This window comes from Mirounga leonina, unplaced genomic scaffold, assembly GCF_011800145.1.
Source record: "Mirounga leonina isolate KUSES-001 unplaced genomic scaffold, KU_Mleo_1.0 Mir_201, whole genome shotgun sequence".
Lineage (NCBI taxonomy): Eukaryota > Metazoa > Chordata > Mammalia > Carnivora > Phocidae > Mirounga > Mirounga leonina.
This window is the reverse complement of record NW_023270504.1, coordinates 23278192-23303034: the sequence shown is the minus strand read 5'-3', so window position 1 is coordinate 23303034 and position 24843 is coordinate 23278192. Positions and strand designations below refer to the sequence as shown.

Genomic DNA, 24843 nt, shown 5'->3' with positions numbered 1-24843 from the left:
CTTACCTTCATTACTTCCTTAGAAGCCCCATCTCCAAATACAGCCATACTGGGGTTAGGACCTAGGGATTGGGAGGGGGAGGGGACCACAAACATTTAGTCCATGACAGATAACGTAATTAATATGTGTGAGTGAGCATGTATGTGTGTGGTGTGTGTGTGCACGCACACGCATGCGCACGAATATGGTATTGCAGCAACTGCTCTGTTAATTGTTTCGTCTGTGACAACTATTTGTCACAAACTGTAAAACTTAAACTGCTATGTGCTTCTTTTATAAGACAGACACTGATGGAAGGTTAAGATACTGGTATTTATTTGTTCCTTTTGTAGGAGACATTAATGCATATAATAATCTGTACTTCATACTCCTAAATTTGCTACTGAAATCATTCTGGGTTTTTGGATCTGTACTTAGATCAAGATAGCCTTAATCACTTAAATTGGTCTTTAGAAAAAGTGGTTCTCAGTGGGGCCATAATGAACCCAGGATCCCGAGGTGTAGGTCAGGACTAAATGTGACAGTTTCTTTTGTCCTGATGTAGAAGATACGCTTCTTGGGAATGACTGGGAATTTTAGTGTACTGTGGAAAGTACACAAATTGGGAAATCTGGAACTAAGAACATTTTCACTGACAGTATGAGAGTCATTGAGGTTCCTTATTATCCTTCACTCATAAATCTTGGTTTCTTTCCTATTCTTCACTTTATAGAGCAAACCCCAGACACTGGCTGTCAAACGCAAGGCAGAGTCTGAGGAGGAGAGAGACGATGTCTCCACATTGGGTTCAATGCTTCCTGCCAAGGCATCTCCAGTAGCCGAGAGCCCAAAGGCCATGGAGGAGAAGAGCAGTCTTGGAGGTGAGTAACTGACTTCTGCAGTCCTTTTGGAGTGCGGAGATTAGAGACCTGTTCTGAGTGAGCTCGGAGCTAAATCTGGTTCCATAGAAGATGGGCCTGAACTTGGTGGACGAATGGGTAGATCCAAAAACAGGGACTCCAGGGTGAATGATCAAAGGTGAACATGTATGATTGTGGAAGATAAGACTGGCTTGGCTAATAGATGGATCAATTATGTCATCCCCTATCTGTTCCTTAATTTGTTCCAGAGAAAGTTGAACCAGTGACTGGTGTGAATGCTAATACTCCAAGCAGTGACCTAGTAGCCTTGGCTTCTGCCCCATCTGCACCCCCTCCTACACTAGCCATGGTGTCCAGACAAATGGGTGACTCAAAACCTCCACAGGCCATCGTGAAGCCCCAGATTCTTACCCACATCATTGAAGGCTTCGTTATCCAGGAAGGAGCAGAGCCTTTCCCGGTGAGGGCAGGGCCATAAGGTGGGACTTTCAAGTGGGGACTTGGTCTGATTATTATCTTTCCAAAGTCCACTAAAATCAAGTCTCAGAACCATTTAATTATTCGAGAATGGTTCAGTTCTGTTGTTTGTATGGTTAATTGTAAAGAAGGAAGGGAAGGGGGAAAGGAAAGAATATGTGTAGACCAGCAAATGAAAGTGGTGGGAAGAGAAGGAAGAAGCTATAATGTTTAGTTACACAAACTAGGCTGTATTATAATGAAGAAATTTGTGGTAGAGAAGTTAAGGGACTTTTCTAGATACCAGGAGTTGCAGAACTAGGACTAGAACAACAGGTATCTGCAACTTCAGAAGGAAAAGGACAAGCTAGAGAGCCAAGGTAGGAACCTGTTTTCCAATGGCTCATCTGAAAAGAGCCAGTTAGGGCCTCTTGATTGCCATGTTGAAAAATGTTTCTCTAAACCAGACTTGGCCATTAACTCCGAGAACCAGGCAAAGGCATGGCGGTGAGAAATAACTGGGGAAAGTTATAGAGAAGCAGAAAGGGACTAGGCTAACCGAACTGTAAACTTTTTCTGGCACAGGTGGGTTGTTCTCAGTTACTGAAAGAGTCTGAGAAGCCACTACAGACTGGCCTCCCGACAGGGCTGAATGAGAATCAGTCAGGGGGCCCCTTGGGAGGGGACAGCCCATCTGCTGGTAAGTATTTATTTAGAGACCCATCTGGGGAAGGAGGCTCAGGGAGATGTGTTTGAGGACTCAGTGTAAAATGGTAATTATTTAAAGTGGGAGGTATACAAAGTCCATCCACACACAGGAACTGTATTAAATATCAGAATGTGTAGAATCACACAAAAGGAGTTCCCTACCGGATTAGGGTGATTTAACAAGCCAACCTGAATTTTATTTACTTGTTTACTGTAAGGATGTATTTTTCAAAAGATGATCTAAAATAGTATATTTCTTAATTTCCATTTCTCCTTATTCTAGGTTTTATAATCTATATTAAGGTCTCTTGTTTACATTTCTCCCACTGCTTTTGTAAACTTTTGTTGGGAGAGGGATCCTGTATCTTTCTAGTTAGTAATTAGTTCCTCTCTCCTATTCTGAATTGCAGTCTTGTCTGCAGTCTGAGAGTATGAATTGGGATAATCAGTCATCGAAACTGGAAACTAGGCTGGTTTAAGTCAGGAAGACCATGCTGTTCTTGAGGGATGTGTCTTTATGGTTTTGGATTTTGAGCTTTATGTTTGAGGGATTCTGAATTAGGTTGTGTAGGTCTTGGGGGGCAACCCCTCAAAGTGATTAGGGTCAGCTGTGGGCCTAATGATGGCCCAAGCGGCAGCAGTCCCAGTGACAAGTCTCCAGGGATGCCTTGTTTTCCAGAGCTAGATAAGAAGGCAGATCTCCTGAAGTGTGAGTACTGCGGGAAGTATGCTCCTGCTGAGCAGTTTCGCGGCTCCAAGAGGTTCTGCTCAATGACCTGCGCTAAGAGGTACCATGGGCCCCCACCTTCCCTTCCTCACCTTCAGCACCAGCTTCTCCATCTACCAGTGGGCCCCTCCCCTAGCATCACCTCACAGCTGATGTTTCCCGTCTTCTTTGCTTTCATGTTCCTCCCCGAGTCGGTACCTAAAATACCAATTCCCATGCAGTGAAGGCTAGCCAGGTGGTTGTCTCTGGCACCGCTGACATCCCACATATGCCCCGACCCGTAGGTATAATGTGAGCTGTAGTCACCAGTTCCGGCTGAAGAGGAAAAAAATGAAAGAGTTCCAAGAAGCCAACTATGCTCGCGTTCGTCGGCGTGGACCCCGCCGTAGCTCCTCTGACATCGCCCGTGCCAAAATCCAGGGCAAGCGCCACCGGGTGAGCGTCTTTTGCAGAGCCGGCAACTTTTAAAATGGTCCTTTTTCCTTCCTCTTTCCCTACGGGGCAGTTCCTTTGCCCCGGTCAAAGAGTGTGAGACCAGAACTCTTGAGTTTTGTATTGATGGCATTACTCCAAATTCCAAGAGATCCTGACTCCTGGTCTCTTCTCACCTGATTACTGGTTCATGTGTCCATTAATCATTACATTTGACAAAATCTAGATTACGATTCTTGGAAGAAGGGGAGAATCAAGAAAGTGATAGTTTATACTTGAAAGTTACTTGAGAGTGGACTAGTGACTCCGGGCATTTGCAAAGTACAGTTTCTTCACTGTAATACTAGTTTCTCCTCTATGCCCAGTATTAACCTGAACCCAGTTGACTGGGAAGGGGCGAGGGAGAGAAACCTTCTGACACTTATTCATGACCTCACTGCTTTGTGTTGTTCTCCGTAGGGTCAAGAGGACTCTAGCCGGGGTTCAGATAATTCCAGTTACGATGAAGCACTCTCTCCGACATCTCCTGGGCCTCTATCTGTGCGAACTGGGCATGGAGAACGTGACCTGGGGAACCCCAATACAGCGCCACCGACGCCGGAATTACATGGCATCAACCCTGTGTTCCTGTCCAGCAATCCCAGCCGTTGGAGTGTAGAAGAGGTGTATGAGTTTATCGCTTCTCTACAAGGTATTGAGGGCCTATCCAGTAGAACCCAGATCACATACAGGTTTACTTTTCTTTAGATTATCCCACATGGGCCTTTGTGACAGGGAACAGAACCAGAACTGACTTTTAAGCAGTAGGGGCTTGAGTATGGTTATGACGAAGGCTCTATTCATATTTACCCAGGTTACTTGCCCACAGCCTGGTTTCTTAATTTCCTTTTGGGCTGATTGTCCTCTACTATGTCAGCAATCTTGCAATGTTTGATTTTCACTTTTATATTTCTTACCAATAATTTTTGGATAAAGTATGTTTTTTATATGTGATTTTGTGATACCAGACATAGATAAAAGACGTTTCCACTAAAGGGATTAGGAAAGTAGGGGCCATCGTTACCCCACACTCTTCCAGGCAGGATTGTTTGTAAGCTGTTCTTGACAAAGGATGGTTTTCTCCAGAAAAGAAAATCACCTTACCCTTTTTGCCGTTTGTCTGAATTCTCGGCCCTTAAAGATGCCCTATAGGCTCTGAACTTTCGATTTTTTTGCTACTGTGAAAGAAAACATGCGGTCTTACTCCTTCCCTTTTCTCCCTCAAGCTGTTTGAATGAAGTTATTTCTGTGATTGAACAACTTTGTTCTTATTTCCTCTTGGCTTTTTTACATAGCCAGTTTCCCGGATTTCATTTTACTTCCAAAGCTTCCCACCTCAGACTTTTATATTCCTGAATTTAGGATGAGTACTTTGGGATTAACCACTGCTGGGTCTCCATTTTTTCATCTTGAGTTTCCCCCTCCTATCCTCTGGTGCCACCACCTAGTTGCTCATATGTATTCCCACCATTTCCTTCTAGGCTGCCAAGAGATTGCAGAGGAGTTTCGTTCCCAGGAGATTGATGGACAGGCCCTTTTATTACTTAAAGAGGAACATCTTATGAGTGCCATGAACATCAAGTTGGGCCCTGCCCTCAAGATCTGCGCCAAGATAAACGTCCTCAAGGAGACCTAAGGTGGCCCTCTTGCACAAACGAGCCGAAGGCAGACACTCTCCACTGTCCAGGTTATAACCTGGTACCAGCAGATTCTACAGGGAAGAAAGAGCTGTTCCAATTACGTAAATCTGAGACAGGGAAGAAAAGTGCAAGAATTTGTTGCTGGTGCTACATGGCGGCAGCTGTGACATTTTCTCTGGTTCTACCTTATTTTTTAAAATCATTACAGTTCTCACTTTTCTCATCTACCCTAATCTAATCTTTATAAAGAGGCAGTCTAGAGAACTAGGACTGCTCAGCCTTATCCTGGAGTGGAGTATCTAGCCAGGGTCTCAGTTCTCCAAGAGGAGGAGTAGACAGTATGGTAAGGTAAGGAAGTGGGTGGGACGTAGGTGTGCCTCCACAACGGGAGAGGTAGGGTTCTTCTAGCTTGTGTGACACAAGTTTAGTGACATCTGGTACTCCCTCTCTTCCCTCTGGATTGCCCAACTGCGGCTGTGGCCCAGAGTTTTCTTTGTTGTCGCTCCCTTAGTACTGAACGTCTTCTCCTGCATCCATGGCAGAGTCACTCGCTGGTGCAGAGACTTGGCTGGTGTCATTCTGATTTGCTGCAGGGGCTAAAAGGTGTGTGGCACATATGTGGCTGTCATTCTTTCCGCATCCCCCTGCTCCCTTCAGTTTCCCTGTTGTGTCTCCTACCCTGCCTTTCTTTTCAATTCAGCTCTGCTCTGTCCTATAGCTTTATTAAAACGAGAGTGTGTGGGGCTGAGGTCAGGAGTATAAGTACCTGCCTTAGGCGCTATTCCTTATACAACAAAAATATTAAATATTTTTTTCCTCCTCAGTAAAAGGATAAAAATTGGTCTCAGTTGTCTCTTACTCCATTCCAGTGTCTCTGTCCTCTTCTTTCATACAAAAGACTAGGGCAACTTGTTTGTTTGTTTTTTTAATCTTTTACGTGTTTTTATACAAAAAATGTATTTTTTTTTTGTTTTGCATTTTTAAAACTGGGGGAGGGATGCAAACAAATAACAAAAAAGATGTTTTTATAACATTATTTTCCCTGTTTAGAAAAGAAGAAAAAAAAAATCATTCCAATAGTATTTAAAAGTCCAAAGATGAAATAATTTCATTTTCTTCCCTAAAGGCTATTTAAAAAGCCCCTGCCTACTGATTCCATCCTCTTGTGTCCAGTGGAGCCATGTTACTCTTCAATGGCCCAGGTTCACTATTACAGAAAGATCGGGCCAGGCTTCTGGGCACATGGTCTAAACAAAAAAGTGGAAGCATCAGAGGATTCAAAACCTTTCCCCACAGAAACTGTTGTGGGCAAGATACTTCCCTGAGCCAGAAGGAACAGGTACAGCAGCATTCCACACCCAGAGCACAGGATGGCAAAGCCCTAGATGTCCCACCTCTGCTTTCATTCCCTTTCCAGAAGATTGGGGGAGGGGAGCGGGGGGAAGTCGACATGCCTGTGAAGAAAGTGCAACACATTTAGAAATACGGGTAGGGGGAAACAGCTTAGAAGAGAAGCTTTGCCAGCTTTTACTGCAAGTGGAAGAAGAAAGCCATCGAGGAGATCCCACTACAGGTAAACAGACTTCCTTTTCTGGAACCCCTGTAGCACAGGAGGTCCAATTCACTTTCCCTTTCCAATGGACTAGACTGCTGGATAAGGCATTTTGGCCACATAAGGACCAATGACCACGAGCCCACAATCCAGGGCCCAGTTCCGGCTATAAGGTCACTCCAATGCCAACAACTGATGTGATGGTATTTTATAATCCTCTAAGTGGGAAATTAAAACATTTTCCCCATCCTAATCCCAGAGGTGGGAGAAGCAAGTCTGCAACATCTCCAGGCTCAGACCAAATGGCAATACTTGGAATGCAACCAAGTAATCACCAGAGTAGTTACAAGCAGCAAGAAATTACATCCAGATTCTCATGGAGACTACTGTAGGGTACAGAGTAACAGCATGAAAGCAATCAAACCTTGTATAAATAATGTTGCTTTGCCTTTTTTTTTTTTTAATTAAAGAAATCCAGTGTCTCAAAAACTTGTGAAAATGTGTTTAAAAAAGGAGCCTGCCACACTTTTTTGCTCACTGTAACTATCCTACTTGTACCTTTGATACCAAGAGATAGTGTAATAGCCTCTTCTGCACAGGCCCTATTCTCTGTCCTACAACTGTACTCTCTAGAGGAAAAACAAAATAGGGAACAAAAGGAAGGCATTTCTACTAGTGAGAAGAGAATACAAATCAAAAGCAAACTGGAAAGCAAGAGCAATGTTAAGGGTGGGATGAGAGACTGGAGTGGAGACTGCTTAAGAAATCTGGCCGAGTATGCTTTGGTTTGGGGGACTGAAGCAGCAGCTGGGCATTTAAAGTGCAATCACATTGGTAATAAATGATCATCCCTTTCTTCTGACTCCTCCCCCAGCTGATCGTCCCCCACACCACGATATGCAGCAGGCACATTTCGGGGTTTAGAACGGCACACAAAGTCACAACCATCCTGCAGAGAGAAGCAAAGGAAGGAAATGATAAATTGGAATAACCAACTTCGAGGGTGAGACAAAATGTACCTATGGTCTAAGAATATGACAAGAACTAGGTTTCTTCAAGGAAGATGAAGAGAAAATCCAGAGGCTCTAAGGATCAGCCTAAATTGAATTTAGGGCTAACGGGAGAAAAATTCTAATTAGGTCTTTCTTTCTCCCCATCCAGGACCCTATTTAATAGCTTTATCATATTCCTCAATTTAAGCAACAGTGTTGCTCTTCCAGCCAAGTCTTTAGCAAGGCCAGACACCAAGATGTCACTTTGTACCAGGGCCAACAAGTACTTTGTACTTGGTTTGCTGGGACTTCTGTGGGTTTAGCACCAAAGTCCTATGTCCTTGGAAATCCCTCAGTCAGGGTAAACCAGGATGGTTGGTCATTCAACCTTGCCCGCAGGCTACAGACTCAGCCAGCAGTCCTATTACTTACTGCTACCAGGTTGCCAAGATCTTGCCAGAAGGCTAAGTGGGGAAACTGCTCCATTCCCTTGGCTCCCACCACCAATCGCTGGTATAGGAACCCCCCGATGATATAGACTGCAACCAGTGATGCAAACCTATGAGGAAGAAAAACATCTCTACTTAAAAACCAAGGAATAGTAAAACTCTGATAATAAAGATAATCTTTATATTCATTAGTGGTTTCCCAGTCTATATTCTATAAAAATGGGGGAAAAAAAAAAACCAAAGCAGGAGGGTACCTTCTTTAGAAAAGCAATTAGAGCACTAAAAGCAAAAGCTCAGACAAAAATAAGACCTAGTGTGTGACTCTTAGAGCCAAGAATAGGTACATTAGCTGTATAATTCCATTTCTCCAAAAGTTATTATAATCTAATGGGATAGTATTAAACACTGTCCAGTCCTCCAGTAATGGAATATGAAGCATTTCCAAATGCAAATATTTATCAGGGGTGAAACATTAGATCTAATTTTTTTAAGCTTGCATAGTCAAGAGTTTAAAGAGGATTTTCACAAAGTTTCCCACCTCCAATTATGGTATAGTGTGTGCACACACACAAACACGCAGAATTTGTGTCGAAATATCACCAAGTAATTGAGTTTAAGGAAAAAATAAAAAAGGAAGGTTTTGGATTGATAAGGGAAAAAGCACTCACGTGACTAGTAAGATAGAACCCACACTGAGGTGGGAGATCTCTGGGGAACAGGCCAGGCTGCTATCCATCTCAAAGAGGTAGAAACAATCTTGAACTTTGCCTCGCTCCTCAGACACAGGGTTAAAATTGCCCTGATGAAGGACAGAACACAATGCTTATGTGGTAAACTGTTTCCTTTTGACCCTTACTTAGAAAAGAAAAAACCCACAAGCTAAAAAAGCATTTGCTTTCTCTTGGTTCAATAACTTATTTTCCACGTATGATGGAAGACGGGTGCCTGTGACACAAGGAAAAACTGAACTTCTAGTTTTCTCCTATCCATCCCGCTGTATCTTGTCCCCTCTGGAAATTCTCTCCCACCTCAGGCCAGTCCTGTCATCTGTTCTCTAGGCTCGTGTGCCCCAGGACGCCTCACCGCTAGCGTGTGTCGATTGCAGGAGATCATCACCACTGCACGACGCTGCTCCATGCCACAGTGACTGTCATATTCGTCACCCCCTTTATAGATCAGCATGATCCAATTACCTGAGGAGGGACAAGGGAAATGTTGCTTTGGGGTGGGGGGGAAAGCAGAGGCAGGCCTGGGTACAATGGTAAAAAGGCACTGAGGAGTTCAATGAAATTGGTCTTAATTAAAATAACCAGTATCAATATGAGCTCTGTAGAACAGAAATACCAAGCTAAATCCTGCTTCTTTGTAACAGCTCTGTGTTCCCTTAAGACAACTAAGAATCAGATATTCATATAAGAATAATCCTAATTTTCCACATTAAAGGCAGGCAACTGATAGTACAAAAACAATTAGGACCCATACTCTGACACGGGTTCACATTTTCTGAACACCTGCTAACATCAGAAGAGGTTCCATAAAATTCTTAGGTGGCAGAGCAAAACCTAAGATTTAAAATGAGCCACAGATAAATGCAATGTGGATGATTTTTAAGATCGGGAGCCATTTCTTCTTTAGTATTTATGGCATTCAACTTTCTTTTGCAAAATATCCTTTGATTTATCAATCACGTGAGGTGAATAAGGTAAAAATTCTTCTAATCTTGCATATGAAGAAACACAAGAAGATGAATGATTTTTCAAAGTCACAGGACAAGGAAACATGAGCTGGGTAAAAAATCCAGTCTTCCAATCCCTACCCCCAAACTCTTGATGTTATTTTTCATTATATTATTGATATGAACAAATATTTGCACTGGAAAATACAGTTATCTGCTTAAGGGAGGGAATCAGACCACAGGTGCTCATAGTTCTTTCCAGCAATATGATTTTACGACTTTTGAGAAACCTAATCACCATAGCACAAGTTGGTTGGGGAAGTTTTTGTAGACTGGTTTGCAAAAAAGCTTAATGTCTGAAAATGTAACTGGCAAAACTGGACTAATTCGATGAGAAATGGTCGTTGTTGGTATGTTCAAGTCTGGTGTGAAAAACACATGAAGCTACAGAATCCCAGCTAGATTCTTCTTTATGCATGAGCTTTTCATTAACTTTAAAACAAACACATAAAGGTCCTGAGCCATGCTCCAGAGGAGCTGTGTTAGTCTCAGGTGAGCTGAAGCACATGTACCATATGATACTCAGAAGACAATGGAAAAGGCTGACACAGGACTGTCAGAGGAATTGACATGGGATCAATTAATCAACAGGGAGAGTCTTACTTCCATTGAAGATGTGAGTCTCGTTGAGTCTCCCTACCACTGTCTCCTTCCCGTTACTTTTGTTGATCTGCACCAGGCCTGCCCCAGAAGTGCGGTTGCCAGCTTCCCGGCACACCCTGAACATGTAGATGTATGTGTCTGGGCCCTGGCCCACAGTGCTCTCAAAGCTGTAAGGAGAAGTGAGGAGAACAAAGCAAGAATTACTGGCTATCAGCCTAGGACAAGCAGCCTCTCTTCCTTTAAGCTGCCCCCCCCCCAAGTGTGATCAATTTATTTATCTGATGTGACAACTAAATGTACTAGTGAATAATATTTGTTGATCATGAGATATCCATGTAATAGTGAATAATTTGTTGAATGAGACAATCTTAACTATTGATGATGACTGATTAAAACAACATCCAAGACAGCTAGATATTCTAGAATACCTGTTCTAGACCATGCTGAAGTGTCAGTTGCTATTTCCCTGTGAATAAGGATCTATGTTCATGGGAAATATCCCATGGTCCCTTGTTCTTTGAAGATTATCTTCAGATTTATATATCCGAAGATTCCTGACACTTATGATGTGTATAGGCCTCAATGTTTATCTGATACTTCTAAAGTCCTATTATATGGAAGTACCAAATAATGCTTTTTAATTCCTACAAGGTGGTCTCCTGGATCCAGTTTTGAAAAGTTACTGTTCTGCATAAGAGAATTGCACATTGCTACTAAAAACTGGGTTGAGAATTTGCTCTATAGCATAAAAAAAAGTAGGGGTGCCTGGGTGGCTCAGTAGGTTAGGTGTCCGACTCGATCTAATCTCAGGTCTTGACCTCAGGGTTGTGGATTCTAGCCCTACATTGGACTCCACGCTGGGCATGGAGCCTACTTAAAAAAAAAAAAAATGAAGATACTATGGCCAAATAAGGCCAGTATTACTGAAGTTCAGATTAGAATCGTCTCCCAGAGGAGGTTATTATACATGTATTCCCTCCACATAGAGTAGTAATACTAAAATAAAGTCAGTAAGTGGAGGAAAAAAAAAATTTTTTTTAACATTTTATTTATTTATTTAAAAGATTTTATTAGACAGAGAAACACAGCGAGAGAGGGAACACAAGCAGGGGGAGTGGGAGAGGGAGAAGCAGGCTTCCCGTGGAGCAGGGAGCCCAATGTGGGGCTCAATCCCAGGAACCGGGATCATGACCTGAGCCGAAGGCAGACGCTAATGACTGAGCCACCCAGGGGCCCCAAGATTTTATTTGTTTTAAAAGTGTCTCTACCCAACGATGGACTCTGAAAAACAAACAGGGTTCTAGAGCGGAGGGGGGTGGGAGGATGGGTTAGCCTGGTGGTGGGTATTGAGGAGGGCACATTCTGCATGGAGCACTGGGTGTTATGCACAAACAATGAATCATGGAACACTTCATCTAAAACTAATGATGTAATGTATGGGAATTAACATAAGAATAAAAAAATAAATATAGAGAAAAAAAAAAGAATAAATCAGAAACTGACACACAAATAGGATCCACTTTGTGGCCAAGATGCAACATGTTTCATGCAGTCTGATGTTAAAATAGTACATTTTCCTTGTAAGGTATCATGAGCCTTCCTGTGTGGTCCTGGAAGCTCTGATAATATACTTCAGAATGGGGGAATATCACTTTAGTTCACATGCAGAGACACAGAGTTCTCCTTAGGGGTTGGTATTGTCACTAGGGCAAATATAAATGACAGTACATGAAATGGGCTTGATCTACATGAGGCTGACTAATAAGGAAGTTAGCAACCAGAGTTTCATTAATAAAATCATGATGTACAAAAAAAAAAAAAAAAGTGTCTCTACCCAATGTGGGACTCGAACTTACAACCCCAACATCAAGAGTTGCATGCTCCACCAACTGAGCCAGCCAGGCGCCCTGGAGGAAAAGATTCTTTAACAAAGTTATTTTCTCAAGCCCTTCAAAGCTCTTCTCATCTACCTTTTGTTATACAACGGTTGCAGCCTCTTCAGTAGAGCCAACTCTTTCTCGGACTCTCGACCTTTTTCTCCCACCAGATCGCAGGTTTTTTCTTCTGTCTGCCAGGATTCTCTTACTACCACAGCTAGGAGCAGTGGCAGGAGCAGTCCAGTCCTCCAGCAGCTGCAGAAGGGGAACATCCTTTTGGGAGAGGGGGTGTGGGTGTTGAGGAAGCGGCAGAAGATCAGGAGAGGGGGGAAAGAGATAAAGCACAGGAATGTGTCATCTTTACAGTTTTATCTTCCATCCATCACTTATTTTACACTAGTCAGTTTTCCTCATCACGAATTTGGGTTTTATTTTCTTGTGTCTATTTCAAGCTTTTAGCTTTCACCCATTATTTTTCCCCCGTTCTTTAATATTCAGAATAGGATTCATAATCTTTAGGTTTCTCTTTTTCTTTTTATTTATTTTTAAAGATTTACTTATTTGAGACAGAGAGTGCAAGCATCTTTACTGTTTTGTGAAAAGTCAGACTGCAGTATCTCATAAAGTTTAATACTAGTTCATAAAAACTGCCTCAACCTGCGGTCCTCCCTAAGATAATAATGAAATTATAATACTTGATAAAGTCTAGTTGAAAGTTATTGAGAAAGATGTAAGATAGGGAAAGGGACTTCAGTACTTTGGATCCTAACTTCTCCTATCAATAGTCAGGAGCATCCAACAGTCTTTGTTCATATTCACCATAGGAAAGATGACTAGAAATAAACACAGCCATAGCACCTAAAAGTTGACATTTATCTACTTTAATGGCTCATCTCTGAAAACACATTCAATCATTTAAATTATAGGAAGAAGAAAATTCACTAGGTCAAAGTGAGTGAAGACGTCTTCCAAAACCCACCTCAGGCTCTACATGTCACAAATCTTAAGAGTTTCTCAATTTCCAGTAAGCAGAGCTGTCTTTGTACACTCAGAACTGGTAACAATTCTTGGGAATCACTAAGTCACTTTCCAATTCACCTGCTCCTTGTACTGCTCTAGGAATGGAAACACATGGCTCCACTTCCCAAACTCATTTTCTTTTCTCTAATCCATCCTCACACCCAGGACATATTGATTTACCCTTGCAAAAGACTTCACTCTGATGTCCATTAGTTAATGATCCCCCAGGCCATTGCTACTTGTTAATTTCCTAACAGTGTCACTGTTATCATACACAGATTTAATTCTTCCAAACTTTTCTCACTTGCAATAACATGCTTCCAGACTACAAGCCTGGACTTTGGTTAATACTCTTTAAAATCCTCTAATTCTTTTTCAGGCTGTTTCATCAACTCCCGTGCATTTCTAGAATATAAAACTAGGCAGAGTTTAATGGGTACTAGTAAGTTTAAAAATAGGAAAATGGAAGCTCTGAGCTCTGACTGAATTTTCTCTACTCCCCTAAACAAACTTACACTTGACCTTCTGTTTTCTACACTCCACTAGGGCAACAAATGCTTGGGAAGTTGTCTCCCTGACTTTGTGTATTTCTTTCTTTCTTTTTTTAAGATTTATTTATTTATTTGACAGAAAGAGACACAGCGAGAGAGGGAACACAAGCAGGGGGAGTGGGAAAGGGAGAAGCCGACTCCCCATTGAGCAGCGAGCCCTACACTGCCGATCCCAGGATGCAGGGATTATGACCTGAGCCGAAAGGCAGACACTTAACCGACTGAGCCACCAGGCGCCTCAACTTTGTGTATTTCCAAAATCAACCCACTATAGTAGTATTAATAAAGTCCACAGAATAATTATCGCCAGTCACAAAATCTGAGGCCCCCCATAAACACATTTAAAGCACTAACAGGAAACTTAATATTGAGTGCTTGCCTTTTACTCTTAAAAGCACTTAACATGCATTAACTAATTAATCCTTACAAAAACGCTATGCAGTAAATACAATTACTGTCCTTATTTTACAGGTGAGAAAACTGAGACACAGCCAGCGGAGTGACCCAGAAAATCTGGCTCCAGAGCTCATGGTCTACACTTAACCACTACATGTGTATCCCCTTTCACATTAATTTTGGGGGGCTCAAGAGGAGGCAGCCAAAGCCTTGCTTTCTTTTTGACAAAGCAGGGGGGAAGTGACTCCTCACACAGTTCACTGAATAGGAGGTGGAATAAAGAACTCAAACCTCAAACTCCTACCTTCCCTAAATTAACTCATTGCTCAACACACTACGTGACCAGCTGCGTTCCTAAAAAAGTATTAAGAGATTTTTATTAGATTGATTTAACATGCCGTATTCTTTATATTCTCTCAGGATCTAATTTAAAATTTCAACATTCTGGATTCTCAAAAGCTTTTTTTTTTCTTTTCCCCAGGACCAGTTTTCTGGAGGGGATGCTCACACAGAAGGCTGTGTTGTATGGCCTCAAAGTTAGCTCCTTATTTGTTAACAGTTGATGATTTCTTTTCCCAAATTAGAACAAAGAATCTTACAAAACTGGGATAGGATAAAGGGTTAAACACCCTGCAGTCTACATTAGTGGAGCTGAACCATCTTTCATTTGCTTATTGGTTCAAGAAGTTAGGATGAGAATCAACTTATACTCTTCTCTCTTTTCTGCTTAAGGTTTGTCGGTTTTGCGCTACTTCTTTTTGATTCAGTGGCAAATGCTCTAAGTGCTTTATCTATTATGTTAATCTTCACAGCCCAGAAAAGTAGGTATAATTTCTCTCATTTTACAGATGAGGACACTGATGCTTATAGACGTTACATTATTTGCCCTAGGTCATACAAGTATTAAACATGTATGAAGTTGGTGCGGCAAGTTGGAGAATTCATGGCATAAAGCTATTTTCTGGAAAATTTCTGATAAATACACTGGTGCAAAAATTTATTAGGGAGAGTATGAGATCCAAGGGCTGTGTAGTTCCCTTTTAATGTGCTACAATTACATCCTCAAGGTGCAATAGTTTGTCTAGATATTTTGGAAATAAAGGGCAGGACTTTAAGATTTTGAAAAATCCCCTTCAATTTTCTTGTTCTAGGACAGATCTATTTTGGCAATGCCAAACAATTCTCTTCAACGGGATGACCCATGACTAAGCCAGGAATCGGGAAGCAGTTCACATCACTGGGCGTCTGTACCACTCTTTACCACCCCTCAAGACTAGCCATGAGCATTTTCCATTTTTCAGTGGAATTTCTACTTTCCGCTGTCTGGCTCATTCCTGAGGTAGCGGCTCTTATCTCCCGTCTCCAGCAGCCTACCCTTTTAGACCAGCCCTAACTAGCTAAACGACCCAGTGCTGAAAAGCCTTAGAGAAGTAGCTCTAGGTCCCATGGGCGGAAGCTCCCCACAAAAAGAAAACACTAGATAAGCTCTCTAGTAGCTACTCCATACTATCTATACACGCAACCCCTTCAAACTTCTCCCAGGGTTCTAGAAATTCTCATTCCGTCTAATCTCCTGACTTTCCAACTGCCTAGAGCCGTATCCTCTCCAAATGATGCCACTATGCCTTCCTGCACGATGCAGGCCAAAATTCCCTCTACGGGTATCCAGTAACACCTCAAACGACTCCATACCCAGGGTCCCTCCTTTCTCTGCCTTCCAAACACACGTCGATTCCCTCTCCTGCCTTGGTAGGTCTTTTCTTCCCTCACTCCCCTCGGGACTCTAACTCCCCGCCCTCACGCCTCCGCCTCCATTCTGCCCTAAGGCTCCTTAGCTGGAATTTTGGCTCGAACCCTGGCCAAAGGAGACTTAGCGATCCCAGCCCCTGTTACGGACACCGAGGTGTGAGCGTTCTCCAGCTCCCCTCCTCCTCCACGCCCCTCATACTCACGTGTCACGGGCAAAGGGAGTAGCCAAGGCGCAGAATCCCCGGCTGAATACCTGTCTGGGGCTGGGACACCGGGCCAGCGAGGGGCCAGCCGCAGACCCCGGACCCAGAACTCGTGTTAAAGGTTCCCCAATGCGCCTCGTTGTGCTCCACTCCGGGAACCGGAAACAGGAAGCACCAGGCGTCCTCTGGACAACTGCTCCTCCCACTAGACCCCGCGGCATGTGACCGAAGAACCATTTCGCCCCTTTCCCCTTCCCGGTCTCCTGGCCGATCCCAGACGCTGATTGGCCCGGGTCCTGGCCATGTAGCTCCGCCCCTATTCTATCAACTCCAATCACTATCGAGATTTTCAAGTTGAGTTCCACCTTTTCGGTTCGCCTTTTCTACCAATGGGGTCCCAGAGTCCCGCCCCCGAGCCTCTCCGCTCGCGGAGTCACGCGCGGTCACGCGGGGTCACGCGCAATCACGCGCCCGGCCCGCTCCCCGGTAGGTCCCCCTGAAGAGGGTGCGCGAGGGCGGGCGGCGGAAGCGGAAATGTGGAAAGGGGCCCTCGGGCCAGGCCTCAGTGGGAGCTGTAGTTCTCACCCCAGGTCTCTTCCTCTCCGTACTTCCCCAGCTCGTTTGCCGACTGCGAGAGGCGCTGTTTCGCCGTCTGCCGGCCCCGAGTCGCGTTGTCCCCTGGGTCAGCGGCACCTAGAGGATAGTGGACAGCGATTGGGTCGCGGTAGTCCGGGCTTTCTTAACGACACCTTTGTTCTTTATTACCTTTCTACAGTTTAGTACCTTGGGGTCTTTGTTACCGATACTGTTTTCGTTAACCTTGTCATTCCGGTCATTTTGCGTAAAACACTGCAACCAGCTCTGTTCGCCAGAGGTTTCGTGGCATTTTGCGTGATGAGCACTCTGTAACCAATTCTGTTCACTCCATCCTGGCCGCATTTCTGGTGTCCTGGGGAAAGTGCAATTCACTTTTAGGTTTTTCTGCCTTTGCCAAGATCCTTTGCGGTTTCCCTCAGGTCAGTCTTAACTCGTCGCTTGCTGAAGTCCTGCGCGTTCCTGGAACTTGGTTCAAGTACTTTTGCTCCTGTGATTTTCTGGATTAACTCTTCCCTAACTGCCCGCTTGTTGCCTCTGCCTGGTTTTAGCCCGATTTCATTCTGCTTTGACTCCTACGTTGCTTTTGTGTGTGTCCCCCCTCTCTTCGCGGGTAGGGACTGGATTTTGATTTGTCCCTCTCACCAGAGCTAGTACAATGTTCTGAGTCCAGTAATAACAAGCTAATACGTGTGCATAGTTCTGTGGTGCCGGCACTGTTTTAAGCGCTTTAAATGAGTATTGATTCATTTAATCTTGACACTAACCTTGAATTTTAAAGCTGATGGTGGCTAAGTAACTTACTCTGGGTCCCACAGCTATTAAGTTTCGTTGTCAGTATTCAGGTTCCCTAATTTAGGTGTAAGTTATATAAGCATGTAGTCTGCAGAGTCCAAGCTCTGAAGCAATACTTGATGCTTACTGTATAGGATCCTGCATTTGTTTATTAATTGGTACATTCAATTCAGCCAAGGTAGTTACCATGTCTGGGTTGGGTTTGAATGTGTTCTCAAGGGAAAAAAAAAAAAAGGTGAGTTTCTTTCTAATAATAAGAATAATTTGTAATCAGAAAATACAGAGAACGCAAAACAAAAATCCAAAAACCCACCAAGAGGTGGTGTATTTCCTTCAGGAATATGTTATCCATTTCCTTTTTTTTTTTTTTTTTTTAAGATTTTATTTATTTATTTGAGAGAGAGAGAGCACAGAGGGAGAGGGAGAAGCAGGCTCTCGGCTCTCCGCAGAGCCGAGAGCCTGATGTGGGGCTGGATCCCAGGACCCTGAGATCATGACCCCAGTGAAGGCAGACGCCCAACTGACTGAGCCACACAGGTGCCCCTATCCATTTCCTTTAAAAAAACATTTAATGTCATCAGATACTTCTCCGTATCACTAACTTTACAAATAAACTTTTTAACGGTTGCACAGTATTTAGATGTATGGATTGCTCCTTAAGCAATTCCATTAGAGTCAGGTATTTAAGTTATTTCTATTGAATTGCTTTTATCAACTTATTCAACAAATATTTACTGAACAATTACACTGTTGCAGATTTTGGGGGGATGCATCAGAGGAAAAAAAGACAAAAATCCTTTTTACAATGAGCTTTCATTCTAGAATTGATGTTCATTTGTTGGTGAATTCAAATTTTAACTTCAGAAATGTTGCTTCTTGGTCATTGCCTAGAGTAGCATTGGGCTGGAGGGAAGGTAGGGTGCATGTTGGAAGTGGTGAAAGGTCCAGCAATGCAGTTGAGTAGGATGAATAACTAACTTGTCTTATGTAGTAGGAGTGAGAAGGAGGGAGAGACTTCCCTTTCCATCCACTTACAAATAACCTGGGTTACTTCCCTGCTTTTCAGCCTTTAGTGCCCATTGTGGAAACTCTGTGCCAGGGACAAAAACTGAAATTAGCAGGGTTTTTTTTGCCTTTCTGCTCTGCGTCTCTCTAGCCATATCATTAATAAGGACACCCTCCACATTGTACCCACATCCCCTTCCGCAAATACAGTTGCTCACTTTGTTTGGAAAGCAGTTCTGTGACTTTTGTTCTAAAATCAAATGCTGAGGATCCCTCCTGTTTAGTATAAGCAGAGGAGGGGAAGGTGCTTGAAAGATCTAGTCTCCCCCCCTTTCGTTCATGGGGGATATATTCCAAGACCCTTAGAAACCATGAACAGGGGGCGCCTGGGTGGCTCAGTCGTTAAGCGTCTGCCTTCGGCTCAGGTCCTGATCCCAGGGTCCTGGGATTGAGCCCCGCATCGGGCCCCCTGCTAGGCCAGGAGCCTGCTTCTCCCTCTCCCGCTCCCCCTGCTTGTGTTCCCTCTCTAGCTGTCAAATAAATAACTAATCTTTAAAAAAAAAAAAAAAAGAAACCACGAATAGTACTGAACTCTATATATACTATATATTTTTCTTACACATAACCTATGATAAAGCTTAATTTATAAGTGAGGCACAGTAAGATTAACAACAATGATAATAAAATAGAACAACTATAACAACATGTGAATATGGTTGCTGTCAAAATATCTAACTGTGCTGTACTCACCCTTCTTCTTGTGATGGTGTGGGATGATATGCCCACATGATGAAACGAAGTGAGGTGAAGGACATAGGTATTGTGATTTAACGTTAGGTTGCTATTGACAGATAAGTCAGGAAGAGGATCATCTGCTTCCAGGATGTGGTTGACCTTGAGTAACTGAAATTATAGAAAGTGAAACTGTGGGTAGAGCAGACTACTGTATCCTGAATTTTTCCTTCAGTTCGTTGCTTTGATAATTTTCCCGGATCTGCTTTTTTTGTTAACTCTGAGCTGGGAGCTTGGTTGGGAATGGCTTTTTAAACCTCTCAGCAGCTTCCTTCTGTATGAGTTTTGTGTTACAGGTTTTGCTCTGGTTTCACTATCAAATCCTACCTGTTTACAATTTCTGATCTGCTCAGGGATCTTTTGAAATTTGTTTGGTAGTTTCTTAATCCTGTTATGCATGTATTTAGTTTGCTATCTTGAACCGATTTCAGTTTTGAATTTTTATTTTTTTAAAGATTTTATTTATTTGATTTGACAGAGAGAGATAGCGAGAGCAGGAACACAAGCAGGGGGAATGGGAGAGGGAGAAGCAGGCTTCCTGCCGAGCAGGGAGCCCGATGTGGGACTCGATTCCAGGACCCTGGGATCATGCCCTGAGCCGAAGGCAGACGCTTAACGACAGCCACCCAGGCGCCCCAGTTTTGAATTTTTATTGATGCTTTCCTTTTAAGATGTTTAACATATTTCAAGGACTAAATATATTTTTTGTTTTTGGTAACTTTCAATTTTAATATAATTTAACATTTTTAGAATAGATGCAAGAATAGTAAAAAGAACTCTTGTATTCACTTTACCTGGATTTGCCAGTGGTTTACAAGTTGCCCCATTTGCTTTATTAGTCTCCCCTCTTCCTGTACGTACACACACACACACACACACGCACTCACGCACTAGTTTATTTTGAACAATTTGAAAGTTGCCCACTACTGTTAAGTATATTTGTATTTCCCAAGAATAAAGACATTCTCTTACCTTACCACAGTATAATCATGACAATTAGAAACTGTAACATTGGTAGAATATTAATTACCTAATCCATGGTCCATATACAGATTTCATTAATCGTCCCAGTAAATATGCTTTATAATTATTTCCCATTCCCCAACCACAGAAGCCAAGCAGGAGTCACACATTGCAGTTGTCATTTTTCTTTATCTTGTTTGTCCTTGAAATTTTGAAAAGTACAGGTCACTTAATTTGTAGAATGTCTCTCATTTTGGGTTTGTCTGATACTTCCTCATGGTTATATTTAGGTATTTTGATAGGACTAAAAGAGAAGTGATGTGTCCTTGTATCAGTCAGGATCCAATTAGAAGACAGATACCACACCAGTGATTTTAAGGAAAAATTTAATATAGACTTGTTTTCTAGTAAAAAATAAGTACTAAGAGGGGGTAAACAAGGACTCTATGTTATACAGAAGTTACACAGAAATAATAACTACAAAATGCAGCTACCACCTCTGGGCTGAAGAAGAGTTAGCAAGGAAGTACCTTAGAAACTTGAAGGAAGTGCTCCCTTCCCCAGCCGCAAGGTAGAGATTCAGACCTGTGAAGAGAGTTCTGCCACAGGAACATGCAGCCCACTGATGAGGAAACAGATAAATTGCTGGAGGCTGTGGGTTGATGTTGAACTGCCAGTGGGAGCCTCCCTTTGTCATTTTGACATGTCCCCATCATTTTTTGAGCAAATTCTTTACTATGTTCCATGTTTATCTTGTATTTTAATTACCCTAGAATCAGTCATTTCTCCAAGGGAGTCTTGGTCCTTTTAGTGAAGAGTGGTGTTGAGAAACCAAGGTCTGATTACAAGGTGTGTTTGTTGCTACTTTTGGGTCACTGCTTTAGTGCCTCTCAGCAGAGTTAGGAAATCTATATATTTTTTCAAGAGTGAGAAACCAGGCTCCCATTATACTCAATATATTTATACATTTGTTCACACATAAGAAAACACAGGAAGTAGATTTATAACTGATAAACCATACCATTGTGTAAAGCAAGCCTACTAATTAGAGTTCAGTATTTGTTTAAAGTTTCATTTTTTTTTGATGAGGTAAAATTTATAAATAATGAAATACGTGACCCTTAAGTATACAATTCAATGAATCTTAACAATGCATCATAACTGTAACTACCCTGTAATCAAGTTTTAGTAGATTTTCATCACCCAAGAATATTTCCTCATGTCCCTTTCTAGTCCTGTCTAGTATTTTCATTACAGTGTTGCATAGAAATGATAAAATTAGACATCCTTGCTTCACTCCTGGGATAAACCACACTTTGTAATGATGAATTGTCTCTTACATTTTTCTGATTCTGATTTGCTGATCTTTTTCAAAGATCTTGATGTCTATATTCATTAATGTTGGAGTCTAATTTTTTTTTTTAATTTTATTTATTTATTTGTCAGGGAGAGAGAGAGAGAGAGCATGGGAGAGCACAAGCAGGGGGAGCTGCAGGCAGAGGGAGAAGCAGGCTCCCTGCTGAGCAAGGAGCCCGATGCGATTTGGGGCTCAGGGCTCAATCCCAGGACTCCAGGATCATGACCTGAGCCAAAGGCAGACGCTTAACCCACTGAGCCACTCAGGCGTCCCTAATTTTTTTTTCTTGTAGTTCTTTGTCAGTTTTGTATCAGAGTCATGATGGCTGCCTAAAAAAAGTTGGAGAGTATATTTTCATTTTCTATTTTCTGAAGGAATTGTGTTATTTATTCTTTGAAGTTTGATAGAATATGCTACTGAAGTCATCTGAGCATGAAGCTTTTTTTTTTTTTTTTAAAGATTTTATTTATTTATTTGAGACAGAGAATGAGAGACAGAGAGTATGAGAGGGAGGAGGGTCAGAGGGAGAAGCAGACTCCCTGCCGAGCAGGGAGCCCGATGCGGGACTCGATCCCGGGACTCCAGGATCATGACCTGAGCCGAAGGCAGTCGCTTAACCAACTGAGCCACCCAGGCGCCCCAAATAAATAAAATCTTAAAAAAAAAAAAAAAACTTGGGAAAGATACAAACTGATCTACGGTGATAAAAGGCAGATCAGTGGATGCCTAGAGAAAGGAGGGGCAGAAGGGCAGTAGTACAGAGTATATAAGTAAACTTTCGGGGGTGACAGATACGTTTATTTTCTTGATTGTAGTGATGGTTTCATTGATGCATGCATATGTGTTAACTGGACCTCAATAAAGCTATTAAAAAATAATATATACTTGGGGCGCCTGGGTGGCTCAGTTGGTTAAGCGACTGCCTTCGGCTCAGGTCATGATCCTGGAGTCCTGGGATCGAGTCCCGCATCGGGCTCCCTGCTCGGCAGGGAGTCTGCTTCGTCCTCTGACCCTCCCCACTCTCATGTGCTCTCTCTCTCTCAAGTAAATAAATAAAATCTTTAAAAAAAAAAATAATATATACTTGAGGGGCGCCTGGCTGGCTCAGAGTGTGTGACTCTTGATCTTGGGGTTGTGAGTTCAAGCCCCATGTTGGGTATAGGAGCCTACTTAAAAAAAAAATAAATGTTTATGTGAAATTTATTCGAGTAGATTTCGGGGTGCCTGGGTGGCTCAGTTGGCTAAGTGTCTGCCTTCGGCTCAGGTCATGATCCCAGGGTCCTGGGATCGAGCTCCACGTTGGGCTCCCTGTTCAGTGGAGAGCCTGCTTCTCCCTCTCCCTCTGTTGACTGCTTCCCCGCATGTGCTCTCTCTCTCTAATAAATAAATAAAATCTTTTAAAAAAGAGTAGATTTCAAGTGTTCTGAACACACACCCACACACACAAATGGTAACTGTTAGAAGTATTGAATATGTTAGTTTGTGGTAATCATTTCACAATGTGTTCTTGTATCAAAAATGCCACGTTATAGGCTTTAAATATATACATTTTTAAAATTTAAGGGCGCCTGGGTGGCTCAGATGGTTAAGCGTCTGCCTTCGGCTCATGTCATGATCCCAGGGTCCTGGGATCGAGTCCCACATCAGGCTTCCAACTCAGCGGGGAGCCTGCTTCTCCCTCTGACCCTCTCCCCTCTCATGCTGTTTCTCTCTCGCTCGCTCTCTAAAAAATAAAATCTTTAAAAAAAAAATTTAATATAATAGTGTATTATTAGTTTCGGAGGTAGAATTCAGTGATCCATCAGTTGCATACAACACGCAGTGCTCATTACATCAAGTACCCTCCTTAATGCCCATCACCCAGTTACTCCATCCCCCCACCCACCTCCCGTCTGGCGACCCTCAGTTTGTTCCCCATAATTAAGAGTCTCTTATGGTTTGCCTCCCTGTTTTCCTCTTAGTTTATTTTTCCTTCCCTTCCCCTTCGTCTATTTTGTTTCTTAAGTTCCACATATGAGTTAAATTATATGGTGTTTGTCTTTCTCTGACTTATTTTGCTTAGCATGATACCCTCCAGTTCCATCCACATCATTGCAAATGGCAAGATTTCATTCTTTTTGATGGCTGAGTGATAAATATGTACAATTTTAATTATAAATGCATGCAGATAAAAATCAGTATGAATTCATAGCTCTTTTTTATTCCTGAGTTATAATCCAATACTATTATTTATTTTGTGTTCTAATTGTTTTATTTTTAGCCATTGGGAGCTTTGTCAGCTTGGTTCCTGTGTCCTTCCGACATGCCCTCATCTTTTTTTTTTTTTTTTTTAGTTTTTGAGTACTTCCTCATTTTCTAGCACTAAAAGACTAAAAGGTGCCCCAGACTCATCTCGGATTTTCTGTGCCCTGATCCTAGATTTAGTCATTTCCTCAAGAAGCTATGGTTCTTATGCTGCCACCACGGCCTCTTCCTCTTCTTCCTTCTTCTTGAGCCATCTTAACTGTTTTTAAGTGTACAGTTCAGCAGTGTTAAATATTGTTATGGACTTAATATTTGTGTCCCCTTCCATCCCCAAAGTCATTTGTTGGAATCTTAACCTCCAGTGTGGCTTTATTCTTTATTTTGTGATGGGGACTCTAAATGTTACAGGATTTTTGTCTCCTTAGTTCCCAGGTTCTTGGTCACGCCGCTTTGAAGAATGAAGAGGTAGACCAGATGGAGAGTGGTGGGCAGCAAAGCAGTTTGTTGAGCAAAAGTATAAAGCTCCCGCAGAGGGAGGGGGGCCTGAGGGCGTTGCCCCCAGAGTTTCTAAGTTTAGGGGTTTTTGTGAGCTCTTTTGCAGAACTATCTTCAGCAATCAGGGTGTGCTGAGTTGTGCCAATTAGGGCTTTGGTCATGTATCTGTGTACCTATTAGGTTAATGTCTCTGTGCTGATGGTCTTTTTTTGCTGACGTCTGGGGGCTTATGTCTTCACTGCCCTTTGACCGTGATATTGACAAATGCTTTTGTGGTTAATTGTCTTATTTCTTTCTTTCTTTTTTTTTTAAAGATTTTATTTATTTATTTGAGACAGAGAGAATGAGAGAGAGAGAGCACATGAGAGGGGGGAGGGTCAGAGGGAGAAGCAGACTCCCTGCCGAGCAGGGAGCCCGATGCGGGACTTGATCCAGGGACTCCAGGATCATGACCTGAGCCGAAGGCAGTCGTTTAACCAACTGAGCCACCCAGGCACCCTAATTGTCTTATTTTAGGACGTTTTGGAGAAGTCATTTCTGCAAAGGCTGCAAAGCAGAATGCTAGTGTGGTCCTGTCTAAGCTGCAAAACAGGATGTCAGTGCTATTTC

General features: G+C 42.6%; 3 protein-coding genes across 15 annotated transcripts in view; 2 read left to right on the top strand and 1 right to left on the bottom strand.

Moving 5' to 3' along the window:
* Nucleotides 1-5645, top strand: part of PHC1 (polyhomeotic homolog 1) — a 51818-nt gene extending 46173 nt beyond the window's left edge. For all 8 annotated transcript variants that reach the window (XM_035028269.1, XM_035028268.1, XM_035028264.1 and 5 more), the window contains 7 exons: nucleotides 713-860; nucleotides 1109-1320; nucleotides 1902-2016; nucleotides 2704-2812; nucleotides 3036-3186; nucleotides 3643-3874; nucleotides 4704-5645. In XM_035028269.1, the coding sequence (XP_034884160.1) occupies nucleotides 713-860; nucleotides 1109-1320; nucleotides 1902-2016; nucleotides 2704-2812; nucleotides 3036-3186; nucleotides 3643-3874; nucleotides 4704-4858 (1122 nt within the window). In that variant the 3' untranslated portion in view covers nucleotides 4859-5645. The remainder of the gene's footprint in view (nucleotides 1-712; nucleotides 861-1108; nucleotides 1321-1901; nucleotides 2017-2703; nucleotides 2813-3035; nucleotides 3187-3642; nucleotides 3875-4703) is intronic.
* Nucleotides 5646-5686: 41 nt separating this feature from the next.
* On the bottom strand, nucleotides 5687-16175 carry M6PR (mannose-6-phosphate receptor, cation dependent). Of its 3 annotated transcripts, none has more exons than XM_035028278.1 (8): nucleotides 15990-16175; nucleotides 12164-12343; nucleotides 10194-10360; nucleotides 8939-9048; nucleotides 8524-8654; nucleotides 7839-7965; nucleotides 7245-7363; nucleotides 5687-6316 (listed from the first exon to the last, which is right to left on the bottom strand). In XM_035028278.1, the coding sequence occupies exons 2-8, from the start codon at nucleotides 12340-12342 to the stop codon at nucleotides 6265-6267; spliced, it is 885 nt and encodes a 294-aa protein (XP_034884169.1). In that variant the 5' UTR covers nucleotide 12343; nucleotides 15990-16175; the 3' UTR covers nucleotides 5687-6264. The 3 variants fall into 3 exon arrangements, with proteins under 3 accessions (XP_034884169.1, XP_034884171.1, XP_034884170.1); XM_035028280.1 differs by having other exon boundaries at nucleotides 16040-16149; XM_035028279.1 differs by lacking the exon at nucleotides 5687-6316 and having other exon boundaries at nucleotides 6673-7363; nucleotides 15990-16172.
* Nucleotides 16176-16446: 271 nt separating this feature from the next.
* KLRG1 (killer cell lectin like receptor G1) overlaps nucleotides 16447-24843 on the top strand; it is a 43107-nt gene continuing 34710 nt past the window's right edge. The window contains exon 1 of one of the 4 annotated variants that reach the window (XM_035028286.1): nucleotides 16447-16475. The gene's annotated coding sequence lies outside the window, so the exon portion shown is untranslated. Of the gene's footprint in view, nucleotides 16476-16548; nucleotides 16714-16835; nucleotides 17006-24843 lie in introns of those variants that run through there. The other 3 variants (XM_035028284.1, XM_035028283.1, XM_035028285.1) reach the window with 3 other exon arrangements.